General features: G+C 35.9%; 1 protein-coding gene and 2 pseudogenes across 2 annotated transcripts in view; 1 reads left to right on the forward strand and 2 right to left on the reverse strand.

Moving 5' to 3' along the window:
• Nucleotides 1-745, reverse strand: part of LOC107568111 (GDNF family receptor alpha-1-like) — a 102,310-nt gene extending 101,565 nt beyond the window's left edge. Inside the window, exon 1 of one of the 2 annotated variants that reach the window (XM_016253958.1) lies at nt 368-745. In XM_016253958.1, coding sequence (XP_016109444.1) covers nt 368-407 — 40 coding nt within the window. In that variant the 5' untranslated portion in view covers nt 408-745. The remainder of the gene's footprint in view (nt 1-367) is intronic. The other variant, XM_016253959.1, reaches the window with a different exon arrangement.
• Nucleotides 746-9,586: 8,841 nt separating this feature from the next.
• LOC107568108 (coiled-coil domain-containing protein 172-like) lies at nt 9,587-16,913 on the forward strand (annotated as a pseudogene).
• Nucleotides 16,914-18,142: 1,229 nt separating this feature from the next.
• LOC107568109 (uncharacterized) lies at nt 18,143-23,169 on the reverse strand (annotated as a pseudogene).
• Nucleotides 23,170-24,102: the final 933 nt, after the last annotated feature.

A 24,102-nucleotide genomic window follows, 5' to 3' on the forward strand; every position in this document is an offset into this window, starting at 1 on the left:
TAATTTTGTTTCATTTAGTGTATGAAACATTTTTCGAGTTGATATTGTTCAAGATTATAATAAACTCAAGGTGCTTTAGAGATTAAAATATTAGCACAAGAAGATTTAAGCAGACTTAGTGGAAAGTAAAACAGCGCTGATCCTCAAAAGCTAAAATATGCCCTAGTTATGAGGCAATTGTAACCGTATAAGCTATAATCTATTTATATATTGGACAGAATCAAAAATACTTTTTTTGATGGTCTTATGATGACATCTGAGTTTTAATCTTAAATTTAATACTGCGTGTCAGTGTTACTTCCAATCGATTGCTACCATATCATTTACCAGTCAATCACTGAATATGTAAAACCGCATTCAAACTCACCCAGCAGCGGTAAAACGAGGTAAATCGCGGCGATGAGCATTGCGCTTTTTATCCGTTGGTAAGTTCGTTCAAACACGCAATTTATTGTTTTGACGATGAAAAGGATAATCCTTCCTCATTCAGGTCCATTGAAACATCGTTGGTCACAATGTACATCCAGAGTAGGTATAAAAGAAAAAAAATGTTCCGTAACCTGGTCCAAAACTGTCACTAAGCGATATGCAAATGTTTCTTGGATTAAGACTCATAGACAATGTAAGAAACAGGCAGAAAATGAGTCGCAAGGCAGCAGAATTAAACTCCAGCTCTCAAGATCTGCTGGTGCGTCTGAGCGCGCGACAGCACTGTGGCGTTCAGTTCAGTTGCGCTGTAACCCAAACCAAAAACCACACGCGACTCCGTGCACGCTCAGCGCTTCTGCTTGAAGCACGGCAACAGGACAAAGACGTTCCGTTTTGCCACTCCAAAACTTATCGTCTTTAATGCTTTCTGCTATTGTGTAAACTGTATAGGGGGTTATGCACGATGCTTGTGTTTTTATTTCTCGTCAGTTGGTGAGTGTGTCTAAGAAATTCCATGCACTGCTGACTCTGAAATCGCTTTTGTTTGCCTGACCTCTAGATGTTTTTTCTTCTTCTTCTTTTTCACCCCCCCTTTATTCAGTTCCATCACACAAAGGGACAGTGCAAACAGGGAAACGTTGCACATCTCAAAGCATGCACAACAGACCACTAGATGTTGGGACAATCTGGTCTAAATGGTATTATATGAGCAGATTAGACTGGTCTGGCACTGCTAGGCTACGCCACTAACCAAGTAAATGATTTACGTGTATCAAATTGTGTATCAAAGTCTATAAATACTTATTCAGTTTTCGCTCCAAGATTAGACTAGCCTACTTCTAATGGAACCTGCAACATTGCTGACTTAATACGAAAGAATACGTTAAAACGTTCAGTCAAAATATAGTTTTGTTTTATGCATGATGATCACATAGGCTATGTGACATCATGATTAAGACCGTCCCTGGGAAGTTTTCATTTAACAAACAAGCAATAAAGATTTTTATTTTCATCAAATAAAAATAAACACACAAAATAAATAATGCCGTTTTATTTAAGAACGTTAAATACTTGCTTGTTTTTCCATTAAACATTTAAAATGACCCTTTTCTTTACGGAATGACAATATATGGCTTTCCTTTTCTAATAAAGTTTTGGTGCGATCTCGTTCACTGTAGTGCATTGCTTATTGAAAGACTGGTGGAGGTCGCCATCTGTTGGTAGACTACGTATGTGCATCTTACTAATGAAATGACTTGACCAGTAGTGGTTCTCAGCCTTTGCAACCCCGAGTCTTCCATTGTCGAAATCAATAGATGGTTCCAGGTTATGATTTTTATCCCCTTTTGTACCTCTCCAGAAAAGGTGCCTGTTTTTGTACCTTTTAATAAACACAAATCAGGGCTATTATAGCTAACTAAAAAAATGTTATTACTTGAAATAAAATAAATGCTAAATTAAATAAAATGTATTTGTTAACTGTAAAAGTTAATGCTCCAAATACAAAATTCGTCACTGTGAACATTGTAAAACGCTACTACTCTGCTCTAGCCTGCAGCTGTAGTCTCTGAAGAGTGAAAAAGCACACCGAAGATGCCAAAACAAACATTTTAGATCCACTACTGAGCAGAAAACTGAAAGTTTGTTCACCAAGGTTAAACACTGAATTGAAAAATTATTTGGGTTATCAGTGGCACGTGTAAAATTCCTGATTTTTCTCCAAATTAAGAAATGTTGAGTCCTGTTCACAGTGACAATGATTAAAGTCACCAAGCTGCTGTTTCCAGTTCCTGTTCCTACTACAAACCCAGTTCCAAAAAAGTTGGGGCACTGTACAGATTGTGAGTAAAAAAGGAATGGAATAATTTACAAATCTCATAAACTTATATTTTATTCACAATAGAATATAGATAACATATCAAATGTTGAAAGTGAGACATTTTGAAATGTCATGACAAATATTGGCTCATTTTGGATTTCATGAGAGCTACACATTCCAAAAAAGTTGGGACAGGTAGCAATAAGAGGCTGGAAAAGTTAAATGTACATATAAGGAACAGCTGGAGGACCAATTTGCAACTTATTAGGTCAATTGGCAACATGATTGGGTATAAAAAGAGCCTCTCAGAGCGGCAGTGTCTCAGAAGTCAAGATGGGCAGAGGATCACCAATTCCCCCAATGCTGCGGCGAAAAATAGTGGAGCAATATCAGAAAGGAGTTTCTCAGAGAAAAATTGCAAAGAGTTTGAAGTTTTTAACAGATTTAGTATTTTAATTATTATTTAAATATAATTAGTTTAAAAAATAACAATTTTAGGACATCGCTTCCCAGCTGAGAACCACTGGAATATCCTTGTGTTGAGGCTGGTGGATTACATTATACTTATTCTGTTTTATTAATGTTAAATGACTTTATAGTTAACTATGGTTAAAAATCAATCAATTTCTCTTTATCAATGAGAAAATTTAAACCTTTTGACGTTTATCCTTATGTCCATAGTTAATTAAGGATCAATTACTCTGACCAAATCTATATTGACAACTGTTCAATCAAGAGTCATGCTTCTCGTCTGATTTAAATGCATTTCTCAATTAACCTCATTTCATTCTAATAACTGTAAGTGGAGTTTCTAACTGGGTTTCTACAGGTCATTGGTGAAAAGCAGGGTTCAAGATCATTTGAAATATTCTCCTCACCTCATAGCTCTCTCTCTCTCTCTCTCTCTCTCTCTCTCTCTCTCTAAATGGGAATTATCTGAATTGTAATAACTAAATCAATTTGTCCAAGGTCTGGCTCCAGCTCTAAGATTTAAGGTGGGCCGGACAGTTGGGGTGGTTTCTTGGATGGGCCAAAGCCTGATTTGCAGATTTTGCACTGTATCATGCAATAAATTAAACTGTTCTGTTCTGATTTAAGAGTTTGATTGTTGAAGAAAAAGTCTGGAAAACACAAAACTCTTTGTGCAAATGAATGTCAAAATTATATATAGTCACCGTCATACAAACAAGAACACTTTAATGTGCTGCATAACACCAAATCAAAACCATTCTTTCCAGCAGTGCCTGGAAAACTGGGGAAAGGAAAGAATGACGTGACAAATACTGCTGGACCAAATGGCACCAAATTAAAGTTATTGATTGCTGACTGTGCTTACAAATGCCAAACAATAGGAAGATTGGCAGTTTCAACTGAGCTTCAAAGTAGGCTGGTAATGAATGAAACCGTTAGTTTAGGAGGCCAAATGACTGAGCTATCTCATGGGCTTACACATTTCTCACAGGTGTTGTGTCTAGGTACACCTCTGCCAGTGGATCATCAGTTTGTAAGTGGGTAAGCTACTGCAAGGCTATTTGCCACTGAAGTCGATGCCATTGTCTGTATCCAGTCTACTTGCTCTCAATGGGGTAATGCCAGTGCAACTTCTGAAGAATTTGATCTGAAGTAATAATGAGAACAGATTTCTCTTTTTGCCATCTTTACACTGTTAAGGAGGCACAGAAACTGCATCTGATGTGGTATATATATATATATATATATATATATATATATATATACACACACACACACAATGAAAGAGTTGTTGCTGTACACAGAAGTTACAAATAAATAATGGGTAATTCCACCTACTGGGTACCATTTACTTGTTGTAACTGTTCAAAAAAAAAAAAAAAATCTATTGAGAATCAGTACTGGCCAATCTCAGGTAACTTTATTTAATTTTTTACAGTTATTAAGTCAAAGATGGATGCATTTTTCCTCAGTCCTGTTACCAAAAATCTTCAGTCTTTTAAAAAGCATGTGTATAAATACATCAGCTAATTTCTTCGTTTTCCCCTGGTGTTTATTTTAAAGAAATTGTTAGTTTCATGGTCAAAATATTTATAATTATCATAAAATATCACTATATATCTATGCAATGTGTATTTCAAAAAACAAAAAAAAACACAAACCCATTTTTTTAGAGGCGACTCAATCCTCAAGTTTATCAATGCTTTAATAATGTAATTTATTAAACAATGGAATAAATGATGGACCAAACTTAATTTAAAAATTGTGGTTTAACTTTATTTATTTTTTCATTTTTTTAGAAAAAGCTATTTAGTAAAAGAAATTGGGTAACAGGAATGAACACTAGGTAACAGGAATGTGTGTCCATATAATAGGTTTGGCTACACTTCTGAGGTGTTAATGTCCTCACTGATATACTGAAGAGTGTTGAACATTGACTAGTAAGCTGGACCTCACTGGTAAAAAAAGAAAAAGAAAAAGCCAAAACATGTTTTTATTTAAATCTAGTGGTCTGCAGAGGTTTTTGTTAGGGTTATGTTTAGGGGTAGGGGACGGGTTATGAGATGATATTTAAATAACAAAAAATAATGATAATGGGAAAATATCATTAACCTGATAAAAAAAACAAAAAAAAAAACAATTGAAGTCTATGATATGTCCTCACTAATATCATGAAATACATTTGTGCCTTTATTTTATTTTTTACAAATGAGGATGTCCCCAAAAGGAGACTTTGGGAGATTTCATCAGGTTTAGCTAATTTCTGGGTGTACAAATATGCACACATAATGTCCTGGGGAAGAGAAATGGCACCGATTCGATGGAGTGGCCCTAATATTATGCTAGAAAAATAAAATTGTAAATAAAGAAAAGAAAATACATAGGCCTACACATAGATAGATAGATCCACCTATACTATTTCTGTGCTACCAAGAAGTTCATCATAGATTAGACAAAGAATGTTTACTTGTCTGGCCCGTTCTTCGTACCTTGCTCAATACGTCTGAGATTATTTGAAAGATGCCAGATCTTCTAATCGTGATAACTGATCTCTGGCTAATTTGGTTCTTCAAATTAATTTGCGGATTTGATTAAAATATCTGGATTAAGTTGTCTAAGGCTGTGTTCCAGTTCACTTTTTTTATGCACTTTCACTCGCTAACTTCCCTCCATCTCGTTTACTCGGATGTACGTCATTGATTACGTTGCATGAGTGCCCACTAGAATCCGCTATGGAGTTGGTTTATTGTTTACATTTTCCCCTTACAAATTTGTTTGCTGCAGCATTCTATATGTATATAGGTATGCTTGGGCTGTTATAAATGTAAAAAAAAAAAATTATGTATTATAGAGTTGTTTGGGGTGGGGATAAATAGAGTGGTGGAACTGATGTCACTTTGTAGGCAAAAACCTGGAAGCGAGTTAGCATTATAGCACTTCCGGTTCCATTGTCCCAGAGTCAATGATTTTTTTGAATGGGAGTTTGGTTAAATCCCCTAAAATAAGGTCCGTGGTTCACACAAGCGCAATATATTTTCATGTTTTATTCTATGACATAAAACACACCAGTTACACCCCACTAGTGATTTTTTAAAAACTGTTACATTTCTTAAAAAAAGACGGTTGCTAACAACTTGCTAAATGGGACTACAGGCGCTGTCAGAGACATTAAACGTCATCACGCCGAACAGTTTATCAATTTACAGGGTTTTCCAATCGTAGTGTAAAATTTATAGTACAGTTAATTGTAGAATAACTAATTAATCGTTTCCCGCATTTTATATTGTTGTTCGACAATGTTTTTTTTGCTTTGCCTCGAAATGCAATAAGTCTTCGGATGGAAGATGCTTGTTTTATCGCTTTCCTACTGATGCGGAGACTCTGGGTTTGCACCATAAGGTAAACTCATATGATTATTCCATGTAAACACCACAATTACCGGCTTAGTCACGGTTAAAGTGAAACTTTAACGATTCATAGTGTTTAAAGCTTCGTTAAAATTAAATGTTTACAGCCACATGAAGCTGTTACGAAGCATATAGATTGAGGATTTATTGACTTTTAATGCACCTTATTTCGAAATGTACAGAAATATGTGCTTTCATATGTCTTTTAGATTATTTCATTTATTCACTATACTATTTATTACTAATGTCTCATTTCAGTTTTAGTTTGGCTCTAGTTTTGTATTCATTCCAGTTTATATGAACAGGTTCATGTAGCGTGGATTAAAGTTCATATATAGACTAAATCCTTTTCACTGAACATGTTAAAAATAAGTTTGAAAAAGTTGTCGGAAGCGTGGTGTTGGTGACGTTGAAGGCGAGCGACCATAGTGGTGTAGTTCGTTTATAGCCTAAGTTTAGCTTTAAAGTCCTGGCGCTTTTATTTAGGCATCAGAATTCATAAAAGTTATATTATTTTGGGAAGATTATCTTGATGGACAAAACTTGTAAGTTTCATGAACTATGACTGAACACAGAGCTTGTTTTTTGCGATAATCCAAAAGCTTATGGAAAAATCCTATTGGCTTTTTGTCGAGGGAACCAGTGCGATGCTAACAGCCGATCTGCATACAAAGGAACGTCATAGTTCCCCCACTCTATTAAACGCAATCTGCGATGACGTCATAGTCGTGTTGCATTATGGTCTACAGAGTGGCTTGAAGTGTGCATATGAAGCAGACTCGCTCAGTAGGGATGGGCAATACCACTTATTTTATTTTCGATCCGATACCGATATTTTCAAGCCCAGTATCACCGATATCGATACCGATAAACTAAACTGATCTTTTAAATGATTAAAAGAATATAATCAGCAATTATACTCACTTAATTTTAGATTTTAAAGCCATGTTTTTTAACATTTCATAGGCCTTTCATTTTGTTTACACTGTCAGAAATAAAATATACTTTAATTGTATTTGAGCCCTTTACTGGGGCAGTAACCTCAAAGGTGCAACTATACCCCTAAAAGTGAGCATATTAGTACCATATAAGTATGCATGCTTAAAGGGTAGACAAGTTACAAAGGTGCAACTTTGAGGACACCTCATGAGAAATAAACAAGATGTTACTTAAGTACTAAAATGTATTATTATTATTATTATTACCATGTTAAATTTGTGGTTACTGGCTAATGCTTGGAAATTATGTTTAAAGCTTTCAAGTCCATTCATTATTTGTAGCACGCAAGCCACTCAATAATCGCAGCTTTATGCTTTGTTGTTACAAAGTCTCAACCTTCCTGTCAAAAGAATAACGGATGCCACAGACTTTTTTTTTTGGAGGAGTAGGCCTATAGGTGGGATTTTCACATTAACTTCACACAGTATAACATGATTTTATTATCGTAATTTTGACTTTATTCTTAAAATATTATGACGTTAATCTTATTTATTTAGTTATTTTTCAACGTGGCACAAAAATGCTGCGTATAGGCTACTGAATGCAAACACAATTTTGGCACAGCGTCCTAAAAAACAAACAAAAAATAAAAAAACAAAACAAAAAAAGTAAAAAATAGTGAGGGGATATTTTAATTATTTGTTAATAAACTAATGATTTCTTAGTCAATGTTGCAAAAATGAATTTTAAGAACCTGACTCGCCATCTCCTCATTGGACGTGCCTTTAGAGAGAAATGCATCTTTACGGATTACATAATGAAAGAGTTTTTGTTTTCGATTTGAATTATTTCGTTTTAAAATAGTAGTTTAAAGCATTCTATAGATATATTTATCATGTCAGTGAAGCGCTCCTGCTCAAGACCAAGATGACAGAAAGCGCATCCTGTTTGTTTTCCTTATTTTACAAAAGCACAAGGTTTTGTTGATATTGTGAGTGCACACAAATACAAGTAGACACTGTGCAGTTCCGAATGATGCATACTCTTACCTTTATGAGCAAAAATGACGGCGTACTTTTAAGTTTCCACTGTTATTAAAAAAAAGTGCAAGTGATTGCGCTGGTGCCTCCATGTCCTGCAAAGCATGCTTTAGCTTCCACTCTCCGCACAAACGATTGGATATGCACCTAACAGCGCTCATTTATCTAGGTTAAATGTTTAAATTAATACTGTGAAATGCATGAAGTGTTTTATGTCTGTTTATTTTAGGCAAGTCGTGTTGGTTTAAGAAGGCTAAATTGAACAAACAATGCTCAACTCACTGTCTGCCGCTGCTGCTTAGTCGTTCCTTTAAAAAACTAAAACTTGAATTTAAGAAACATAAAATGTTCCAAACATATTTCTAAATTTACTTAATAAAGAAACAAAAATAAATATTTTAATAGCTGTGTAATGGGGAAGAGAGAGAGAAAAAAGTCACGGTAGCCAATCGAACTCGGGCCGAGAATTCTCATAAGCTGTTGGACAAGAGCCGGGCCCATGGAGGGCTCTATTCGTTCCCTCGTTTCAATTAAAAGTTCCCCCCCAGCCCGGGCCTATATGCACCTGCATACCCAGACGCTATCTAAAAATATCTAATTTGTGGTTACTGGCTAATGCTTGGAAATTATGTTTAAAGTTTTCAAGTCCATTCATTATTTGTAGCACGCAAGCCACTCAATAAATCGCAGCTTTGTGCTTTGTTGTTACAAAGTCTCAACCTTCCAGCCCGGGCCCATATGCACCTGCATACCCAGACGCTATGCCACTATTATAGTGACTTATACTGTCTTTTTACGCCTAGCGTTACATCGCGCCGCATAAACATAGAACCATGTCTGCATTTGTGATTGGAGAAATGATAAACAACAAGCGCTACTTTACACTGCTCAAAACTTGCGTTTGAATCATCAGTGGCAAATTCTTTAAATATAAAAAACGTACTTACAGTCTGTGATTCAGTACAGCCGGCATTGTAGACAACTCTCCCAGGATCAGGAAACAGTCCTCCATAAAATGCGCTGCACACATCTGAATATTTGAGTTGAACTGTTCTGGAACAGTGTTGTAAATACAACTTAACCACTGATTTCTAGTCGTGTCCTCTTTTGGGAGGCCAAACAAAGTATTTTCGCTTTCGTAATGAAACACACAGCATCTTCACAACATGGCAGCGGCGGTGGCAGCAACAATAAAGTTAAGCCTTCTTTCTTTGCGTGAACATTTGGGTGGCGTTATGCAAATCTTCCCACATCGTTACGTAGACATGTGGGGACATGTTTAAACGAGGCGTTTTAGGAGGGCATGGACCAGTCTTATCTTTTATAAAGAATATCTCTTTGGATTTGAGACTTTAGACTTTGCAACTTTAGGGATCTTATCTATTCACGGACAGCTTGTAAAACTCCGAAGAGAAAGGAAAACTTGAAATCACATCATATGACCCCTTTAAGTATGATTTAAGGTTGACTAGCTAGCTAAAATGGGTGCTATTTGCCTATTTCTGTGAGCAGTCTTGTGTTGTTGCATCGAACTGCTTACTTAGACATCGTTCAAACAGAGACAAAGTCTGTGATTCAGTACAGCCGGCATTGTAGGCTACTCTCCCAGGATCAGGAAACAGTCCTCCATAAAATGCGCTGCACACATCTGAATATTTGGGTTGAACTGTTCTGGAACAGTGTTGTAAATACAACTTAACCACTGATTTCTAGTCGTGTCCTCTTTTGGGAGGCCAAACAAAGTATTTTCGCTTTCGTAATGAAACACACAGCATCTTCACAACATGGCAGCGGCGGTGGCAGCAACAATAAAGTTAAGCCTTCTTTCTTTGCGTGAACATTTGGGTGGCGTTATGCAAATCTTCCCACATCGTTACGTAGACATGTGGGGACATGTTTAAACGAGGCGTTTTAGGAGGGCATGGACCAGTCTTATCTTTTATAAAGAATATCTCTTTGGATTTGAGACTTTAGACTTTGCAACTTTAGGGATCTTATCTATTCACGGACAGCTTGTAAAACTCCGAAGAGAAAGGAAAACTTGAAATCACATCATATGACCCCTTTAAGTATCGATCCACCCATCCAATTTTCTACCTATTAGATTGTGTTTTATTATTGTCTGCACCTACCCCAACCCTAAACCTACTCCTTACACTAATGCAAAAATAGTAATTATTGTTGTACAGTGTGAGAAAAATTACACTATATTGATGTGTGCATGCCCAGTAGCCGCAGCTGTATCCCTTCTAGCCTAAACCGACTCGCTCCCTCGGTCAAAATCGAGGGGTAGAGGGTATACACCAGATTAGTTAACGGTTAATTTGAGATGAGCTATAGAGGTTGTTTTTAAACGTGAAGAAACTCCAATATACACCTACATTTAAAAAATAATAATAATAAGTTTACATGAAATATTTCGATATTTTGTAAGTTTGTACAAAATTAAGTTTGTAGTGTCAGAAAATGTTCGTTATTTCGCTCATTCAGTTAAAGCTGCCATCAAGAGTGTTCAGGACAAAATAAACTCCTTATATGAAAGGCTGGAGGAGGCACATCGTGAACTGGATGAGAAGGTAACTTATGGTCGTTTATTACCCTGTTTAAAAAGAGACATATAATGATATATAATGACAGATTAGAAAAGATTAATCTCCCTTTTCATTTTTCTTAAGTGCTATGTGAATGTATAGGCCTACCTCAGATAGAAATATTGCCACATAGCAAAGGATGTGCACTGTCACTCATCTTAAGGTTTTTCTGTGCAGAAAGCTGATCTGCAGCATTAATATCCTTTGGCGCTGTGTAAAGGCATTCTGTTTCATGATTAAAACACTTCATCTAATGGACAGGATACATTAAAATGGAGTGGATCAATTCAAAGCGGCACTGCAAAATCAATCTCGTTTCTTTCAGATTACATTAGTATTATTGTTGAACCTTTAAAAATACAATTAACCTTGCAAACATATGGCATACAGTTTGTTTGATACCAATGTCAGACAAAGTAAGTCAATGAGCAATTGAATCATTTGATTAAAGAGGTCATTACATGAATATTGAGGTCAATACAGAGGTGGTCTATAAGATTCTGAATGCAAAAGCTTCCAGATGTCTCCCATTCACATAAACTAACAATCACGCAATGACTATTCATATTTTAAAATGTACATTTAGCATTTTCACAATTTATTCATTCTGCATTGTGGCAAGTTTAGAACACTTAGTACTGACTCCTTGAATGACCTCAGTGATCCTGAGATAATGAATGTCACAAAAGACGTGTCTAATTTTCTGCGCAATATGTTTGGTCAGACCAACGTGTCCCATGTAATTATGAGACGCAATTTGCTTGCCTTCTTTGAAGCCAGCTAGAGAATAATTACCTGAAGGATCCTTGATGTCTTTCACACTTGACTGGGCTGGTAAAAGGAGAGAAGCAGAGACTTGAATTCAAAAGGCAATGCTATGGCAATTACAGAATGACCTACAAACAAAATGACATAAGCTTACCTTAACAAACAGCATTGAAGCCACTGATCCAGCAGATGAGCAACATGCTATGCTGCCGCAATGTGTTTGTGCAGCCAGTTAGAAAACTTCACTGTTGTGAATGCAAAGTTCATTTTTGGGACCGTTTTGGGGACCATTTGAATAAAACTGATCAAATTCATGATTCATTTGTGACCATAGGCTCAGCTCCTGGCTGAAACCAAACTGCAGCTTGTTTTGATCAACTAGAAAGGCAGAAAGAGGAACTCCTTGGACTGCAGAGAGATCTCAAAGAAAACCTGGTACATACCACCTTCCACATTTATTCCTTCTTTTTGGAAAGACCATTGTCTATTCATTACATACTCCATTAAAACACAACAAAGTTAAGTTTGAAACAATATTATTATAATTATGAAAATAGTTACCATCATGTGGACTGAAAAAGAAAGTTGTCATCCTCCAATGAAGTTTTCAGAACCATCCATTTTAATTATCCATCATCCACTACAATGCAAATGCTGAAGTGTCAAAAATGCTTTGTAATTGGCATAATAGCTTTTCCATTAATTCAAAATTCAGGACAGACTGAAAAGAGAAACCCATGAAGAAAGAGAGAAATTCTTGAAGGACATGATAACTTTCAACAATGAATTCAACCTAATCAACAACAGAAATGCTGTTTTTCCACACCCAAACCCTATCTAAAATCCAGAGTTTGGAGCTGGAAGCTGAAAAGTGAAAGTTTATTTGAGTAAAAATCAGACCAAAGTATTTAAAGAGCAGGTCATATGGTATTTTATCCTCCTGCCCGCCGGCCGCTCCGAAGATAGGCCTGCCAGCCGCGCCGTTGTCAAGCCCGTCGGTCACTGCAACGAAAAGCCCGCTGGCTGCCCAGTTCCCCCGTAACCAAAGGATGAGGAGAAAAGGACTGTTCTCTGTCGACACTGCTCGCTCCAGTGTCGGCTCCAGCCCCTGATCCCCCGTTGAGCCCAGAGAGGGCTCCAGATCCCCTGTTGAGCCCAGGAAGGGCTCCAGATCCCCAGTTAAGCCCAGGGAGGGCTCCAGATCCCCGGTTATGGCCCACGGAGGGCCTCGGAGCCCGAAATCTTCCCCAAGTATATATTTTTTTGGGGGGGTTGTAGGGCTCTAGCCGTAGAGGCAGGGGCTGGGGCCGTGGCCTCGGAGGCTGCTTTGCCATGGCCTCCTGAACTACCTGCTCCACCATGGCCTCCTGGGCTGCCAGATCCGCCATGGCTGCTCTTGGGGCATCCCGTCCAGTCCAAGTCTGTCCTAAGGGGTTTTCCAACGTGCCCACCCTCCCACCCCTTTGATGTTGTATGACGCGTCTTCCCGAGGGGGGTGTCATGTCAGGCTTGTGTTGGGTTTTGTTCCCCATGTGCTCCCTGTGTCCCAGTGTCTATGCCCATATTTGGTTAGTTTCCTGTTCCTGTCCTGATTATGTTGCTTTAATTCCAGGTGTTCCCCGTTTATTTCCATTAATCCCAGGTGTGTCTCGTCATCCCCTCGTCTTGTCATGTGTTTAAATAATGTTCCCTGTTTTTAGTTCAGCATCCGGTATTGTTCATGTCTACCTGTGCTTCATGAGTTTTCCTTGTTTCCTTATTGTAATGAAACTTCTCTGGATTGATGTACTCCTCGTCTCCGTCCGTTTCTTGCTCCGTATTCCACTCAGTAGTGCAACCGTGACAACAGTAATATTGTTGTATATACAGTATATTATTATTATTTTTTTTACAATTTCAGGAACTGTTTTCGCTCTCGCTCTCTCTCTCTCACATCATTCTGATATGTGGAATTGGTGCTAAAGAAACAGGCCGTCTTATTATCAGTGTTGAAAAAAGTTGTTCTGCTTAATTTTTGTGGAAATTGTGATGCATTTTTTTTGATTGTTTGATAAATAGAATGTTCAAAAGAACAGTATAAATTTTAAATAGAAATCTTTTGTAACAGTGTGTTTTTACTGTCACTTTCAATCAATTTAATGTGTTCTCCGTGCTGAATTAAGTCAATGTTTTTATTAACAAAACATTTTATTGTATTTTGGCTTGTTCATTGCCACGAAAATAGCTATGGAAGCTATCATAATGTCAAATCACTGACAATCAAATCATTCAGACTATGACTATAAGTTTTAACAAACTATTTGAGCCAAAATTAATGTGCACTGAATGACTACCAAGCCTTTGTTGACATGCTTTAATGTGTCCGATAGGCCTGCAACATTCAGCTTGCTGAAAATGCACAGTTGTTTCTCAGGCTTAGATAAGAACATATTTAAACGTGTAAAGAAGGTATAACAAGGTAAATACAGAGCTTTGTATTTCATAAGGCATCCACAAAGTTATCATTGAAGTGGTTCTTGTTCTTCAAAGGACTGTTTGTTGTAACTCTAACCACCTTGCCAGCAGGTTACTTAAGTTGTCACCTTTGCTGCTCCTCAGAGATGGACTTGCTGAAGCAAAAAAAAAAAAACACTTTGCTGAGCTCCATGGAGGCAGAGAAGAGATCACTAGAAGCTGAGCTCCAGGATATACAATCACAGCTTACAGGCGAAACAAGGCTCTGCTCACTTAAGAACTTCCTCTGACAGTTTAGAAATATCTAAGTGTCAAAATAGGAGTATCACATCTTTATTTTTCTGTTCGTCTGTAGATATAGAGAGAGATCTGAAGGAAGCAGTGGCTCTGACAGAGCGTTTGAAGACAGAGAGGCTCATGGTCCATCAGAAGCCCTTGACAGACAGCACCTGTATCAGGCAAGAAAGTTATCACCTATCGTAATGTTAGTGTGTGTCTTCATATACCTAGATAATCGTGATCCATGAGGAGCGTGAGTAAAGAATGCTGAATTTCCCTTCATCCATCTCTCCGTCTTCCTCCTCCTGTCACTTTACCATGTGTAAATAATGCAGCATTAGTTCCATCCTATTAATTAGGTCATTGATATGTTGCTTACTATGTCCGGTCCAGTGTTAGATAAACACAACCCTTTCAGATAAGCACCCCACTAGGAAGTGATGATGGAAAGAGGATCGATTGCTGGCCTGACTCAGAAAGAAAGTTCCTCCACTGAAGTGTGTAAATCATATGGGGGTAGTGTGTGGATCGTAGCACAAATCTTCCTCATTAATTGGACAGATTGTATAAGCTCACAGGATGTGCTGAGGACAAGGCTTTTGGGACAGCGCTGCTAAGCTCAGGATGTGTTCATTCCTCTGCTGTATAGTCATGAATCACACTTAAACACATGCCCCCATCGTGCATAGGGCAGTTTTTCCCCTATATTGATCATCTGCTATTGAACACATGTCAGTTGAAAATTAACAGCGTCTATGTAAGTGGAAGTTATGAGAAAGACTCAGCATCCCAAACTTTACTACATGGCAAGGTTTTGGTGATTTATTTTGCTAATGTGAAGATGTTTCTGGTTTTAAAGTTTTTTTTGTTTTTTTTTAAACTCTGAATAAGCCACTTTGGTTAAATCCAAGATTTCCTTTTACTTAACCAGACCTCCAAGCTGATTCCCAGTATTATTTAGTGAGTTTATTCATGTTCCTCATTTTGGGATGCGAGTCACGCCAAATAAATAAAAACATTGTGTTGTTTTGTGAAAGTGCAAATGTATACATTATAATTGTTCCAAACTGTATTAGTAAATGCTAAAATCACTTTAAAACTGTGCATTCAAACAAAACATTTTCTATGTTGATTTGCCTTAATTGGTCGCATCCTGGAAACCCTTTAAGCTGGAACAAGAAACATCTCAATTTAGAGATTTGCTTACTCTTGTTCTGTTGACAGAGCTCTATGCTTTGAAACTGTCTTTTTTTTTTTAAAGTAGTTTTTCAGTCTAAAGTAGCTAATTTAATTATGTCTTTAAATTAATGTTAAGCATTACAGTATACATTCACTTATAATTAGTCACGTAAGTCATTCCTTTACAATAGAAACAAAAGTGGAATTCCAAGGCTGTGGTGTGTCACATACAGTGTGGCCATGTCTTGTCTCCTAAAGTTGTAGTTGTAACCTGACAAAGGAAGAATGTATACCATTCATGTTATTTGTGTGATTATATTCTGAACTCAGTGAATATGTGCTTATTCAAGGCTGGCTTTTCTTGTAGTAAGCTAAGGATTCTATTGTGCTCGCTTCAGCAGAGACACCCCTCAGGCTCTGCTGAAAATGTGCAAATTTCCTGCAATCATTTCCCTGAATATGAATTGATCTATGAATATATGAATCATCTATCTATCTATCTATCTATCTATCTATCTATCTATCTATCTATCTATCGATCGATCGATTCTAAACAGAACATTATTTTCAAACAAATACATATTAAATAGCTTTCAGAAAGTACACGGTAAACATTATCTGCTGAACACAAACAAATTACTTTTTTTGTTGTTTTTTTGTGCCTGTACACTCTAAAAAATGCTGGGTTAAAAAGGGACAAACCCAGCTATAACTGCTGGGTCAAAACAACCCAATAGCTGGGTGAGTCCCTTTTTAACCCAATAGCTGCGTAAGTCCCTTTTTAACCCAGCGCTGGGTAATAGTTAACCCAGCATTTTTTAGAGTGCAGTTACTGAGTGCAACATAAAAAGTTGTGCTTGTTCTCAAAGCATTATTTCATGTTGCCCTGTATTTCCCTTATCACATACAATTAATTAACCCAGAATTGTATATTTTCTGTGGGGTTGCAGATTAAGCAGCAGCCCTCCTGAATATTGTGCAGAGAACACAATTTCACATTGTTCACTATGTCCATCTTTCTCTGTTCTTTTAGTTCTCTTAATAATCAGAAGCGTAAACTTTGATGATTGAACAAGATTATTAGAACATTTTGAAAATATATTACAAATTACATATATATTACATGTGTCATTTTAAGTTTGTATTATTTTGCTTTGAGCCTCTTGATCGGTTAACCATGACAGGTTCTCCTGCATGCGTCTGTGTGTGCCATTCAGACTCAAGAAAGAGCTGGAGTTTTATAAAGAAGAGCTTGAGCTTCTGCGAGAGACCCCCAGCTCTGAGATTCGCTCGCTGCAACTGGTAACTATGTACTTTTCGAACACAAGTTCTTTCTCATTGACACTACTACTGCAATCTACTTAATACCCAAAGCTAAGGCACCGAGGAAGTATTTTAAGCTCTTTAATCTGAAAAATGGATGAAAACCGCTATTGAGCTTTCTAGGCACAGGCTAATAGAAATGTGTTTGGTACACTACAATGAAGAAAACTTTTTTTCTTTGCAGAAGTTATCACAGAAGAGCATTTTGTGTTGAGAGTGCTTCAGTAAGACTTCAGCGTGTGCTTCAAAAACCCTCTGAATTTTGTAGGCTTATATTTGCTTATATTACTTTCACTTATGTTTTTACCTTTAAATTATTTCATTTTGTTGGTCATAGACTTCATATATAATATAGCCAATATTTTAACAACTATAGTTCAGATCTTGCTTATTTGTGCTGTTAGAAAAGTTGTTGAACTAAACTAGCGCTTTCTAGAGTAGAAAAGTTCTTGTTATTAAATACCTGTCTTCATCTCACACAAGGCACTGATTTTGTGTTATGCATTTTACATGTAGTACAAGTTTTATCTAAAATGCTGAAAACACTGGCATCTAGTGGTCCTGTTACAATAATACATCCCAAAGAGAACATTTGAATTAGCTTTTATTATCCATGCATGCAAATATACTAATTTGTGTCCATGTTATTCCCAAAAATAGGCTGCTGCTTTATTAAATGTCAATACATATTTTGGACACAGATGGAAAAGGACTGGTTTTGCCTCTTTAAAGAAAATCACACATGATTTCTCAGTATGGTGATAATGTTGCACATCCAGCAAACGGGTTTAAAAATGGGGGCAGATTCATTGACCTCAGGTTATGATTGGATGACTGGTGCACATATGCCATTAAGCTGATCTGTCTGATTCTTGTCTCCTCCTTAGACCCCAATGGGAAGATTATTCCAGCCACAGAAATTAAATTTTCTGGAGCCTCCTTAGTAATAGGCTGCTTTATTTTCCCATTGTCTGAGCTTAATTCATTGTATTCTGTAAAATCGCTTAGAGAAACATTACTAATGTCTAAAGATTTTGTAAGACTCCACCCAGCAGTTAGAACCGTTAATACTTGGAACTAAAAAAAAACTATTCTTTCTAAATGATGCAGCCTGTGCCAGTTTGCACTTTATGTTTTACCCTTGTCATCTGCTAGGGTATTTCTGTACTGGGCCTTGTCATTATAAAGATACATTAGTTGTTACATGTTATTAGATTACTGTGGTTAATTTGATCCAAACACATTACATACAACTTAATATGTTTTTTATTCACACCACTTTACATTCAATTCCTTAAGTGTGAAATTTTCCATAGTTTCCATTTTATTAACATTTTTGCACTTATGTGACTCAAGTGCAAAAACTTTAGTAAAATGGACTTTGCACAAAATATGCACAAAAATGTCAGTTCTGAACACTTTTTATTGGATCTAGTTCTTGTTTTAGCCACAGAGAAGGCTAAAAGACTCGAATGATTGTGTAATGCCTGCCATAGCCAGCTCTGATTGGAAGATGTTTGTGATGTTCCCCATTAGTTGTTCATCGCTCTTTGTTTTCTGACAGTCCTGGCTCTCAGGGAAGTAGGCCAAAGGGGCTCTTGACACTGCAATGTGGGACCCTGCAGAGAGTAATGGGAGATATATGAAAACGCCTCATTCAGTACACCTTAGCATGCAGTACTACAGTATTCAGTATTTACATGAGAGAATGTTACCAGTAAACCTAAGAGATTTCTCCATTTGTAAATATAATAGTACAATTTAAACAAATGTGCATGTGTAATGTTTTCAGAACTTACTGATGCATATAGCCAGCCTGTTGCCACCAATGGACTGTGTTGTCCACTTGTCTTGTGTAGCAGAACTGCATTCCTCGAACAGCCTTGATCTTCTTATAAATTTGAAATCATAACCCTGTTTGCATGGAAAGATGAAAAATATAAGAATAAAAGTTTTGTTTGTTAGGGTAGTGGTCTGTACCCTATCAGATTGGCATGGATTTTTGTTCATATCTTGTGTTGTCCACTGGGAGGTGCTGATGAATCAGTGGGTTCTGTCTGTTAGGGCAGAGCTTGCACACTTACAAATACAACTCTTTGGAGAAGGGTGTTCCTGCATAACCGGAGGCTGCCGTTTCAGGACCGCAGTTCTAGGACCGCAGTTCTAGGACCCTATGCTTTTGTAACAGCGCCCCCTACCGAATTGGATCACTAAAGATGGACGACACGGACAGCAATCAGAGTGAGTAACTTTACCGATTTTCAATTAAGTTTTATTTTATAACCTTAAAACGATGCAAAGTTTAAGTAGCCAACGTGAGAACTGCTAAGAAATAATAATGAATTCCCGATTGCTAGTTTTATTGATTATTACGATGTTCTTAATTCGTGGCCATGATTTAATTAAGCTAAACCTTGTTGACATAATGACTACAATAAGTAAATCTAGCCAGCACATTAATCAAATTTAAAAAGATGATGAAAGCATGTTGATGTGAGATGTGTCAGATTTACCTGTAGCTTACTGTATTAGTGTGAAAACTTGTTTGATACTCATTGTTTTAGCATATTAGTTAAGTATAAATCATCTTTCATAATTAAACTGGGCTCACTGCTTGGTTGCACCAACTTATTTGTGGTTAAGCGTTTGCTGATTTATAACACAATGAACACATTCCATCCACTTAAGTTACAATGTATTATATTTCTCATAGTTATAATGTATTATAGCTCTCATATCTTGCCATTGTTTAAGATCTGCACAATAACTTAGTACATCTTATTTGTGTTTTTACTGTAAAATAACAAATACAAAGTCTTCATGAAAACATTCCAAAATGCTTTAATGTGGTCTTATTATTATTAATTGCTCTTTGTCTGCTTTAAGTGAAGTAACTTCACTGTACTTAAAGCAGACAAAACCACTTATAAATAATAATAATAATAATTGTTCTCAAACAGCCATAAGATCTGATATCAGATCAGATGAATGTGTACACATTTGCTTTGAACTATTTTTATTGTAATATCAATTTGATTATTTTGATGGTAGCCTTTAGACAACTGTTGATAAGTAACTCTGCGTTCCCCAACAGATATTCTACTCACTATAAGCAACTTTGCAAGTACATCAACTTATTCTACCAACCATAACCTTAACTAAGCCTACTAATACTCTAATGAGAGTTAGTTGACATGTAGTTGCAAAGTTGTTTATAGTCAATAGACTAAAGGGGACCATTAAAATAAAATGTTATCTAATAAAAAAACACAATGCATTTTTTCATTTGAAAGTATTACAACTGGTCTTAAACTAGCTCACAGCAAAATTAATATTAACCTCACAGGAAACACTCAAAACAACACTCAACCACTCCTAACCACTCACAAGATGTAGTTATCTTAAATAAACATTGTCAAGATAATCCATTATAAATTAAGTGGATTTATTATGGTATTCATTGTGTGTTATAGGTAATCATACTCTTAAAAGTTATAACCACAAATGCGTAAGTATTATAATGTATTATAAATGTTATGATTATTTATGAGATGATACAACATATTATTAAGCTTTTTTATAATGCTTTATGCATTAATTATAATGCCTTAAGAAAACCCTTATAATGTATTATAAATACAGGCTTCATAGAAAGTGTTACCGGATTGACAAACAGAGGAAAGAAGAGAGAACATTCAGTTTGTGGGTTTTGCTCTTATATACTTAAATTTGGAGTTAGATGTCAGTAACATGATTATTCTGTTTGGTTCTCTCTCTCTCTACAACCCCAACAGTGCATAAGTGTTCAATCAGAAATATATATTACAGAGTTAAACATGTTAAAGCAAATGTTTCTTATTTAATTCTCCCTCCCTCTCTCGTGCTCTCTTTTTTTAATCTCTCTCAGGAGTTGAAGCATTTCTGTCCATGCAGCAACTGATGGAAAATGGGGGTCTTTTTTATGATGTTGTATTATGTGTTATTGCAGAAATGAGTATATACAGTATATAAATATGCATTCTTGAATCATTCTTGAGTCTTGTGTCTTGCCTCTCTACAAACTTTTAAATATCTGGCTGTAATTTAGTGACTGCAAATGCTGATTTCATTTGATTCCATTTTTATTATACCTGATAATGAGCTAGTTAAACTTATATTTCAAGAAACTAAGACTTAAGGTACTCCACTTTTTCAGTTGTTTAAAGACTTGAAATACATTTTTCATTTATATTTTAAGTGTAAATTCATTTAAATTTAAAATTAACTCAAAGCAGGTATTACACACTTTGTAATTAACATTGATGCATTTATAAATCAAAAATCACAATTGAAATAAAAATTTTTTTTTTTCCTGAGATTCAATATCTTTGACAACATGTACAAACATTACTACAAACTAAACCACCAGGGTCCCAGAAATGCGGTCCTAAAACTGCAGCCTCCGCTATATTATCCGATTCGGTAGGTGGCGCTGTTACAAAAGCATAAGGTCCAAGAATTGCGGTCCTAGAACTGCGGTCCTGAAACTGCAGCCTCCGGTTGTGCAGGAACACACTATTGACTCTTTGGGCCTGGCCCAGTAGCCACACTTGCAGTCCTTGCACTTGATTGCTTGAATATGCCATTTGGCTCAAGTGTTCAAGTGAACACATGTTTGAGGAATGTTTTGATTAGCTTTATTTATTTTATATAAATGAGTTTCACTAATTTGCACATTAAAAAACTTCAAACAATGCGTCTATTCTATAGTCATTATAAAAGTGATAAAAAGCAGTTGCACACATTTTACAAAAGTACACATACTGTTTGCACCGATAAAATGTACAACACTTAATGGTTTACTATGAAATTATAATAACATCTAATAATTTAACTTACACTGGCAAGTTTTAAAGATTCTTAAATCAAGATGCATTTACTAGAGACCCAAAATGACATAAGTAGAAAAGGAAAGATAAGTCTTGTTTTCTGAGAAATTTTATAAAAATGAGTTTGTGATTAATAACAAGAACAAATTTCAGCCAATGTAGTCAGAAAAATAAAATTAATTAAAAGGGAAAACAAGGTTATTTTTTTTAACCCATTGGCAGATATTTATTCTTATTTTAAGCATACACTTCAGTTTATGTTTCGTTCAGTTTCATAAGAATCTTAATTTTGCATCTCCAGTAAATGTACTGATTTAAGGGATGTGTAGATATTTGTATTTGAAAACAAGACAAAAAATACTGAGGACAATTAGTGCAACATTTAATGCAGTGACTTTAAGTTTAAGAATTTCTCTGATTTAAGACTTTTTTTAAGACCCGCAGAAACACTGACCTAACCTGCAACATTTTTGGATGAATTTTAACTCCGGAATATAGTTTATACTTTATAGTGGAAAGTTTATGCAAGGCATGCTTAAACTACAAAACAATAAAAAATAAAGTCAAATTGTATATTTAAAGCTCAGTAAATGAAAGCATAATATTTTTCTTAGTTACTGTATATGAAGAAAAAATATATAGCAAAAATAAAATGTGTCTTTATAGCAATGAGAATAATGTACAGTATACAGCATTGCATATAGGTTTACAGTAGGCCTTATTTTTCACAGATACACACAGCAATCCTCCATTCTCTAGCCCTGCTGTAGCTAGACAGTTTGGCATTAATCTTTGTAACTCTGTGAAGAGAGGATATGTTAATTACTTTATAGACATACATGCTGTATTTAACTTGCTGTCATTCAGCTATATTTGAAAATAGTAGCATATGGTGCACATCTGATACCTGGGTTTGCAATTTAAAACATATTATAAGATGTTATTGCACTGTATTGAAGTTTTGGAAAAATAGCCTGAAGTATATGCTAGTGAGTAATACATGATAAGATGATCATATGTCGTTTAGAACCTTTTTTGGAGAATGCCATTGAATTACCTTCATTTTGTTGCTTCTGGATGATATCAACTGTTTTTGTAGCTGGTTAAAAATGTTTGCATTTTGGTATGCTGTCCATGTAATAGATACAGTTTCAAAACAATTTTTCATAGCCTACATAAAGAGATGTTAGTATAAAAATCTCATTTTAATTTTGTATGTACCTGCAATAGTCAACAATGATAGTATGATTATCTTATTAAAACAATATTTTGTTTGTAAATAGATACTGTTTGAGTCTGCGTTGTAGCTGTAGATTTAATTCTATACCTGACGTTGTTTGTCGATCTGCTCATAAGTAAATTCGGAGGAAGAGCAGGAAGAATTATTCTTTTCATAAGCTGTAGTCAAGAGAAATGCTGTAGAAAAATAATCTCCAGTTAAAATCTTTACAGAGATATAAGAATCAAATAATTCAAGATTTAGCATGTATGTAGTGACAATTTAAGCAATGCTTACCAAAGAGCAAGGAAAGCTGCTTCCATGTTCTGCTCATTGTTGTAGATTTCATGTTGTTAGTTCTGTTGCAAAAGGCTCTATGCGATGTTTACCTCTCAATCTTTCTTTTTGGGAATTTTTTTTGCGTCATAGGTTAATGTGCATTCATCTTGTTGACCAAATTACAACACACCTGCTTTGACAAAATTTCTAATGTTTTGTAAGAGTCCGTTTAGTTCATATAATTTTTATTTTCTGTCATGTTCCCGAAAAGACAGTCTGAAATGGACAACATGCTAAATGTTTTCACTGCTCAAACAGAACAGACTAATTGGCAGAACACAACTATACTTCATAACTCTTTTGTTGTGTTGTTGTTTTACATCTTCTGTTTGCTTTGATATTAAGTAGGGATGCACCGATACCACTTTTTCCAGTACTCGCCCGATACCGATACTTTTATTTTTGGTACTTGCCGATACCGAGTACCGATACCAATATTTTTATTGCATTTGTAAATTTTTTAAATGTTGGGTACAGAAACCAAAAGAGTATGTGTAATGTTAGTTGGTTAACTTAATTTATCAAATAGATACAGTCAAACCACCTTCACCTTCAACATTTCTCACATGATCACTGTTTATCACAATGGTAATAAAATATGACAAGAACTCAGAGTTAAACTGTGTCAGAACATATTCAGCTTGATAATGTCAGATAACTTTGATAGAAAGGTATGTAATAGATTACAATCAACCAAAAATTAGATAGCTATTAGTATGACAGTATTTACACAACTATCAGTACTTAGTCGGGCAACCTTTAGCCTTAATGACAGCCTGTAGTCTCCTGGGCATGCTGTCATCCATGTAAACCTCAACTTCAATGTTTTTTCCCAGACTCGGTCTGAATAATTTTTGGTCCCAAATTTGTATCAATTTTACTGGTAGTCCACTGTATGAAGATTTTTTTTGGTATGGTTTGTCACAGTTTACTTTATTTTGCTATCCTCACTTACATAAATTAACTATAGTGTCCTG

Source organism: Sinocyclocheilus grahami, unplaced genomic scaffold (assembly GCF_001515645.1).
Source record: "Sinocyclocheilus grahami isolate Dianchi unplaced genomic scaffold, SAMN03320097.WGS_v1.1 scaffold1214.1, whole genome shotgun sequence".
In the NCBI taxonomy this organism is placed as follows: Eukaryota; Metazoa; Chordata; class Actinopteri; order Cypriniformes; family Cyprinidae; genus Sinocyclocheilus; species Sinocyclocheilus grahami.